The sequence below is a fragment of the Thunnus albacares genome, chromosome 9 (genome assembly GCF_914725855.1).
Source record: "Thunnus albacares chromosome 9, fThuAlb1.1, whole genome shotgun sequence".
In the NCBI taxonomy this organism is placed as follows: Eukaryota; Metazoa; Chordata; class Actinopteri; order Scombriformes; family Scombridae; genus Thunnus; species Thunnus albacares.
In genome coordinates, this window is record NC_058114.1 from 10,015,669 (window position 1) to 10,024,929 (window position 9,261).

The 9,261-nt window shown below is 39.5% G+C and overlaps 2 protein-coding genes across 2 annotated transcripts in view; one reads left to right on the forward strand and one right to left on the reverse strand.

Annotated features, from left to right (window-relative positions):
* The window catches only part of LOC122989533 (integrin subunit beta 3 binding protein), a 51,284-nt gene that overhangs the window by 11,757 nt on the left and 30,266 nt on the right, over positions 1 to 9,261 (reverse strand). The window lies entirely within an intron of this gene.
* foxd3 (forkhead box D3) lies at positions 16 to 1,738 on the forward strand. The gene has a single exon (XM_044362487.1). It carries the CDS (start codon positions 439 to 441, stop codon positions 1,633 to 1,635), a length of 1,197 nt encoding a protein of 398 aa, XP_044218422.1. The 5' UTR covers positions 16 to 438; the 3' UTR covers positions 1,636 to 1,738.

The window sequence follows — 9,261 nt, forward strand, 5'->3', positions numbered from 1 at the left end:
AAGTAATCTATCAGACAGTCCTTTTAAAAGCGCCGGCCTTTTAAAGCATGTGTCATCTCGACTTGCGTCTCCAAATATCGCTCCTATAGGAAATATACGCGCCGAGAAAGGACGCCGAAGCGCAAAAAGTCGCACCACCTCCAAACAACTTCCAGGCAAGACGCGTCGCTTTACACAGGCCTGCTCACTTACCGAGTGGAGAAATATTTGTAGAAGTTGAAGTTTCTCTTTGGCTTCACTGACTTGCTGTCGGTTACACCGCATTTAGATTGTGGGAGACATCCGATCTCTTGACAGGGGGCGACCAGAAGTCAGCAGAGACGCCGTGTGTGCGCACTGACCGCGCCAGTCTCACCTACCCATCTCACCCGGCTGCTCTGTTGTTTTTGGCTCCGGTAGACTTTTTTAGACAAAAAAAAAGTGTAAGTAAGCCGTGAGATGACCCTGTCTGGGGGCAGCGAAAGAGCCAGCGACATGTCCGGCCAAACTGTGCTCACAGCAGAGGACGTGGATATCGACGTGGTGGGCGAGGGAGACGATGAGTGCATGGAGAGGGTGGACAGCGACTGCGACAGCCCGGGGGGAGGCATCCTGCACGACCTCCGAGGAGAAGCAGGCGACGAGGAGGTGGAAGACGAGATCGAGGTGGAGAAAGAGGAGATGAGGTCCGGCGGAGGGAGCCCGTGCTGCGAGAGCTCCGGGGAGGGAGAGACTGGCACCGGAAAGGGAGAGGGTCACGAAGGGAGCGCAGCGGCGGGAGGTGGGATTCAGAAGCCCAAAAGTAGCCTGGTAAAACCGCCGTACTCCTACATCGCCCTCATCACCATGGCCATCCTCCAGAGCCCGCAGAAAAAGCTCACCCTCAGCGGGATCTGTGAGTTCATCAGCAACCGCTTCCCGTATTATAGGGAGAAGTTCCCGGCGTGGCAAAACTCCATCCGCCACAACTTGTCCCTCAACGATTGCTTTGTGAAAATCCCCCGGGAACCTGGCAACCCCGGCAAGGGCAACTACTGGACCCTGGACCCGGCTTCCGAGGACATGTTCGACAACGGAAGCTTCCTCAGGAGGAGGAAAAGGTTCAAGCGGGTTCAGCCGGACATGCTCAGGGACCAGACTGCTCTCATGATGCAAAGTTTCGGGGCGTACAGCCTTGGGGGGCCCTATGGGCGGCACTACGGGATCCACCCGGCTGCATATTCCCATCCGGCGGCTTTGCAGTACCCGTACATCCCCCCTGTAGGTCCCATGCTGCCCCCGGGCGTCCCTCTCCTGCCCTCCGCGGAGCTTAGCAGAAAAGCGTTCAACTCCCAGCTCAGCCCGAGCCTTCAACTGCAGCTCAACAGTCTGAGCACGGCGTCCATGATCAAATCAGAGCCGTCCAACAGACCGTCGTTCAGTATAGAGAACATCATCGGGGTCTCCAGCGCCTCCTCGTCCTCACCGGGCGCCGCTCAGGCTTTCCTGCGGCCTCCGGTGACCGTTCAGTCGGCCCTTCTGAGCGCTCAGTCCCTCTCTCTGACCCGGACCTCAGCCGCTATCGCTCCCATCCTCAGTGTACCTTCAAATATTATTTCTGGACACGTTTTACCCTCAGCAGCGGCGGCGGCAGTGTCCAAATGGCCTTCACAGTGACTTAAACAAAGCAAAAAAAACAAACTTATTTTTATATAGAGACATTATCACTGGAGGAAGTGTGAACAGCACAAATCAATAGGCAGCACTGGACTCATGTAAAGACTGTTGAAACACAGAGAAAAAAAGAAAAAGGAGATATTTCTGTACAGGTAATATTTGTAAATATTTGTAAAAAAAAAAAAAAAAAAAAGAAGAATGATTTTACCTGTTTGACTTTTACCTGTCTTTTTGTTTTGTTTTGTTTTGTTTTGTTCCTGATTGAGATCTGTGATAATTATTTTACATTTTCTTTTTGTATTGGAAGCTCAAGACACAAGTGGACACAATTTTTTTGGCTTCCTTTTCATACAAGACACAAAAAGCTCTGAAAAAAAAATAGTCTGTTTATAATAAAAAAAAATTCAAATATATGTAATTCTATGTAGCTATATTGTGTTGTAAACTGAATTTATTTGTAAATAAATCTAAGAAAGAATTAAAAATCAAAATTCTCATCATTAATATTCAAAAATGGTTCGACAACAGATTTAATGAGAACAATGAAAATATTCTTGTTATATAAATAATACGTCACGCAGTGGAGGCATAAAAAGAAAATGTCATTTTGACGTGCAGATATTATAAAATTGGCTTTTAGAAATGTTTATCACATCAAAGGAAAGTCGTTTTATCATATGTCATTTTTTTTAGACTCAACAATTAATATCATCACATTTACACGATGTTAAAAGTCAATATTTTTAAATTTGTCTCTTTATATTTCATTTTTATTTAAAAGTCTATTATAATAATTACATTTGACGAGTAACACACAGAAAATTGAATTATATTTTTACGGCAAAAGCTCAACAGTCATCTGAGATTTTTGGGAATTGCCTTTTTTTTTAATTTAATGAGAATTGTTGGCAAAATTATAAAAGATAATAATGAATTTCTACAAAAAAAGTTATATGGATTTGAAATGTAAAGCTCTATAGGTAAGAAGATTATTATGTAAATCCTGAAATATATTGCAGATACACACAAACTGATTATTTGCGCAATATTTACACACTTTTCCAGACTGATATAAATCTAATTAATATCATAATTTAGCTTTCAAAAACACGCCGGTGAAAAAATATATGAGTGAGCCTAGCTTATAGGAGGGAAATAATAAAACAGTCTAATTGTTTTTTAAAGTATATTTATGGTTGTTTTCCTGATAATGATCTCTGACTGGAGGTCACAGTTTAGACACCTTTTAACCCACCGTTACATCACTGCTCGGCTCGTTTTACACGATATTCTGCGGCTCGCCTACTATAAAGGTAACAGTTTCGCAGTTGTGTCTGGCTAATCACTTTTACACAAACAGCAAATGGTGATCGGGCTTGTGTGTGTGAGTGAGTGTGTGTGTGTGTGTGTGTGTGTGTGTGTGTGTGTGAGTGTGTGTGTGTGTGAGGGGGGTTATAGGCGCTATATTTACGTGATCCCCATGGGAAAGAGAAAGGAGCCTCTCTCTCTGCTTCACTTCACTCTCAGACACTGAAGAAGGTGCTGATGATGCAAAAGGCTTTTCCAATGTCATTGTGGCATTTCTACCAAACTACAATTATTATTATTATTATTGTTATTATTATTGAATTAATTTTATTTCCAAACCAACCGGCTCGTCAATGCACTTCATTATCCTCTCTGTTTTTGACTATTCATCTAATCAAAACATGATCATAAAAATAAATTGTTACATAGAAACTGTAGGCTGTGTAATAGGCTCTTGATAATCATTCCTATCATCATATTTTTCTCTCCTATTTCGACTCTTAATTTGTAAATTAAGGAGCTATTTAAAAAATCACATCTTATGCTAAAGGACATTTTAAATCGGTTGTGAAAGAGGCTACAAAAGGTCAGTTTCCGGCTACACCTACGCAATGTCATTTTGACTAAAGGTGTATTTGGAAAAGCAAAATTATTATTAATTGCAGCTTTTTTTTTTAAATATGTCTCTTCAGGGGTATATGACATAAGAAAAAAAAACATGAAATCATAGGAAACAACAAAAGTCTTGCACTTGCTGAACAGGGTTATCAGTTATTTCCATCTCTTATTCATTTTTTTTTATCACAGCATGTTTGAGGCCTGTGTGGTTACAGATCCAAGTTCAGACCACAACAAACAGGTCCTTAAAGCCAAACTCTGGAGCTCACATGCAGGTCTGAGCGGATAAGAGAGCCCGCAGCCAGCTGCAGAGTCTCCGTGTGTGTGTGTGATGTTGCACCGGTGATGCTGCGGGCTGACAACACCTCGGAAGGGACGAGATTCAGGCCGCTAGGGGGCGTTAACTCACACCTCTGACTCTCCATTAGGAATATCAGAAATAACAAATATTTAGGAAGACATCACAACCCTTAAATGAGGTGGAGGATGAACCTTCTTACACCAAGATAATCCGTTTTATTTTCTGGCCTTTTAAGGTGTTTTATTCATCTTTAGAATCTGAGCCTATTGTGCAATCTGACTACATCTGCAGAAGGAGAAGAAATAAGTGAATATCCGATCTAGTCATTTATTTTCATTGCTGTTTTTTCCTCATCATCAGTGAAAGAACTATTGTAAATCTTTTACACCTCGATATCACAACACTCCGTTGCTTCACAGACTTAGGTCAGATGTTTGAGCGTGATTTTGATTTATTTATAGGGACACTAAAATTGTTGATGCTCGTCAGGTTCTTATTGAAGCTTCAGTAACAGCTGATGGAGAAAAAATACATTTGAATACAGCAGATTCCACCTGATCTTAACTGGACAAAAGCATTGCATTCTTCAACTGAAATTGGCAATAAAAGCCAGGTGTATGCCGGCAAATACATTTAAAATATCCTTAATAGTGTTATAATTTGAGTCTGATATTTTCCAAAAAGGACTCAATTCATTTAAATTCATGTTGGCAACAATATAAAAAAAAAATGCTGGTGAATCGAAAACGAACACTTTTCTTTTGGTGTTATTACGTCGCCAACGATACAATTTGCTGATTGGAGGAATACACTCATTTGAAGAGCAAACACTTGCGCGCGCACGTAACGCACCCATTCCATAATGAGCTTCGCAGCTGCGCGTGCTTGTGCACAGGTGGCGAAAAGCCTGGATGGTGGTTCCCACAGCTCCGCCAGCCTGTCTATATTAGTCTCAAGCAACAGTATGTAAAATTGTACAAATAAACAAATAAACAAATAAATAAATAAATAAAAATGTCTACTTTACCTCTGTGATTGTTGATTTTTTAAATTTATTTTTTTAGTTTATCTTTATTTTATCCTCATTGAGATTAAAAATCTCTTTTGCAAGAGTGTCGTGGCCAAGACAGGCAGCAACATAAAGTTTCAGACAAACAACATAAAACAAATAATACAGACAGATCTCTCTTTAATCAACATAAAATACTACAATCATGAAGAATATTATAATAAAACAGAAATTAAAAACACAGCCTTAATACTAGAATTGGACTGAGAAGCAGCAGCAATTTGAGCCATAAAAAAACCTCATAACATCCCAACTGACACTGGCAGATACATGATGATGCACAGAGTTCCTACAGCAAAGCTTTAAACCTGCCCAGAGAAACCAGTGACTGTAATTTACACTGACTTCATTTGCAAAAAAAGTGAACTGGGTGTAAACTAGCTTATTTTAAATCTACATGATATTTAATCAAAGTTAAGTTCGACCTTGAAATTGAGCTGGATGATGAACATTTTGACACGATCAAACAAAAAAGTGAAGTTTTTGGTGATGATGTGGGTGTCATTTGGGGTATTTTGTTAACCTTATTGTCATACATACTGTATATCATAGATACTCATTGAATGCTGCTAATACAATATGTAAAGGGGTTCTTCAGTGACACTATGGTTACAGTTCATCTGTCTTCCACCTATCTGTTGCTAACACATTACCAAAGTATAAATCTGGTTGCCGCCTAACATGCATGATGTCTTCATATATTCAGACTCAACATTTCAGGTTAACAGCTCAGGTTCTTGTCAAAAAAACATATTGAGTTTTCTCATGTTCCACTACCAGGTGATTTAGGGTGTTTTTAGGATGTCAAACCTCAAAATGGAGGAAAAAAATCACAGTTAATTGATTACCTTAATTTGCTGAGATGATCAAAGGAAATCATACAACATTGTTCTTTAAAATTCTGTGATGGAGCTTTAATATCTGAGTTTCAATGTTGAGATTTTAAATGTCTGATAGGGAAAAAAAGATGAAGATACAAATACTCATAGCGCAAAGGCACCAGCTCTGTTTGTGATGCTTTACATCAGGAATGGAAGAACAAATGAATTGAACGATGAGGAGGTGTCCTGTTGGCTGAGCGGTTTAAGATGCTGACCGTGTAACAGCAATCCAGTTTGAATCTAGCTGGAGACCTTTGTTATGTTTCATCCCTCCTCTCTGCCCTCAATTCCTGTCATCTTACAATTAAAAAAAAAAAGGTAAAATTGCCTGAAAATAACTGTTTGTTTTTTGTTTTGTTTTACATTTTTACAGGGGTAAAGTAATTTCCATCTTCCTCCTCAGATTCACTTATTCATTGTGACAGAATGAGGCTGTGGCAGCATCACTTCTTACATTTTCAGTACACCTGAGCAAAGTAAGAAACAGGTTATAGTCAGCTGTTTGTACAGCGCAGATTGCAACTGCTGCGGTTATATACAGCCAAATCTCTCAATGTGATTAATTTACTCGTAAATTAAATTATCTCACACAGACAATGTGATCTGGATTATGTGTCCAACCTAAAACAATATCAAAGCATCAGTGATTTATGTGCTCGAGCATTGAGGGCCACTGTGTGTGATAAGCTGCCTGAACAGTCAAGTGAACAGTACTGCTTTCATCCATGTGTGGCTTTTTATAATTATCAGCCAACACATAGTGAATCATATGAACAAACTATATAGGTGGTATCAAATAATCCCTGTAAATATGTTTTTTGGGGGAACAAGGTGTGAAAATAGACAAAATAATAAATTATGATGAAACAACTTTCTTTATCTGCTACTTACATATCTAATAAGCCTCATGAGGCTGTTTCTATTTGTGTACCTGTGTTTAATATCAGTGTTGTGTTTGTCTATGAAGGAATACATTTCTTCACATTGCACTCTCACACTGTCAAAACTTCCCATTATTATGGATGCACCAGCACCATGTCTGGATATTTGATGATAGACTTTATAAAGGCAGGTGTTAATGTGTCACCTTTGACCTTCTTCGTCAGAAAAAAAAGCATGTTGAGTGTCACTGAAACAGACTGCATCAGAGTCACAATCTTCATCGTCCAACAGTGAACTCTCCTGGAGTAGAGGGTATAATTTTGGTTTTCAAAGGTTCGGACAGAAGTGATTGTGAACTCTGTTTGCTTTATTAGTCCTCAGATCCTGTAAAAACCTGGATGTACATATTACAAGTGCTGCAGGGTATCCAAACAATTCACTGATGATGCAATTAAAAGCATATCCACTAGTGGGACTTCTATGTCTCCAGAATTCATTAATTCAAGTAAATAATCTGCAGAATATATTTTTAAGTCATCACAGGATAATATATTCACACATGATTTTTTGACAGAAGAGTAAACTTTTGATTAAAGGTCATTATAGGTCATGTTAAGTGTGAAACATGTGGCAAAATAGCAGAAAAGATCAACTTTGACGCTCTGTTGTGAACATGACATGATAGACTACGCCGGCATTGGCGAGCAAGGCCCAGGCCTCCATAATAACTAGGTCATCTTCCACCACAAGCTATTGCCTTCTCCTGCGGGGAGATCACAGACAGTAAATGTAGGTACAGCAGTTACTGAATATTTAAAAAGGCATAGAGATGAAGCAATAAATGACAAAGTAAAGCTGGCGTGGCCAGGCATTAATAACTAATGGGTACCAGTGAGTTATTGGCTGCTCCTGTTGTAATGAAAGTGTCATTGCAAATCAGCAGTTGTCCGAGGTTATTATTATTTATGCATAATTGATGCGGGAACCACAAGGAACATGTCTTAGCCAACAAATCCCAAACACCTTGGGAACAAAGACGTTGGTGTCAACAGAAGAAAAGGTCACAGAGGAGAATAAGCCCCTGGGCTGAGATTTACATTGTGAGGGGAGGGCGAGGGGAGGCTGTTACAACCACACGTCTGTATACAGAAGGTTACAACAAACTAGTTACACATGAGACTGCCGGCCGGCCGCCCACTGCTGATTACATGTGTTGGAGGCTGTTATGTTATGGTATGTTGCCACAAAGCTAATAAATAGTTGACATACATGTAATTCAGTGGTGGGCAAATAGCAGCCCGTGGGCCAAATCTGGCCATCCAGCAATAACATTTGGCCCCTGAAGAAAGCTGAACTTTCCACTTCCACAGTTTACATCAAAACTTTTGCTATTTCTCACATTAATCAACTGTCAGTAGATAGCAAATCAACCATTACATCTGTAGTCTGGTAGTTTAACACAGAGGAAACATTTTCATGAGTAATTTTTGTCAAATTTGTATGAATATAAGTTGCTCTGTTTCTGTTGTTCCATTCACTTATGAATGGGGGAAAAAAATGACATTTGCTGTTGGATACAGCCCTAGAGGAAACAGTTTTATCTGCCAATTATATTCTTAAATTAATTAATAGAAATAAAAAAAACAAAATACTGGAAAAATACAGGCCTGTGTTTTCACAACACCTATGAAACAGTGGCCTCCTAATTGAAACTACAATGAAAAAACTGGCCTAAGTTTTAATTTAATTGCCTCTGATGTAGTTAATACAGAGAATAAAATGCTCCTGGTGTGTTTCTCAAGCTTTTGAAGTGAGTATTTATTAAATGGCAGCAAAAATGTACTTTTCTGAACTCAGAGTATGTTTAATTTAAGACACTCCTCATCTTTAATGACCATAGCGTTCTGTTTGCAGCTAAAGTACATCTGTCATTCATTCATTCATTCATTTATTAACCTCTTAACATCCACCAGGTCACCAGCGACCCGCTTAAACTAGTTGTAAGCGGCTTAGCATCACACAGTAACAAGAAAAGGCAGTTGGCACAATTTGGCCACTTGGAAATGTTTTGGAGAGGTTTGTGGTGACACTGGTGACACCACAAACTAAAAACTCCCTAACTCCCCTGAGGTTAGGCCTTGAGGTCTGGAATTTTACACAAGTGTGCTTGACAAGAGCACACCTGTGTGTCCTAGTTATTGTTATTCAAATATGACTCATTATAGACAAGGACCAAAAACACTTTCTTGAGGCATATTTGAACTAATGTAGTTTTGGCTGTGTTTTAGTCACATGCTAAACAAGCACATTTCCAAAAACTAGAAGATGTTACCTTTCAAATGAAGCCTAATACATGCATTTTGGTATCACAGTTCTGTTATAAGTTTTTCCATTTGGGTATGCCAAATAGGTGAAAATTCCAAAAAATGGTGGAATTTAGGAGGCTACAAAAAACTTTCTATATGTGCCAGACACACCATAGACCATAGCTCTAGTTATTTGCCCCTAATTTACAGAAAAATAAACTGGAGTCTACAAAAGTTTGCGTTCTGCTGACATTAAAAATA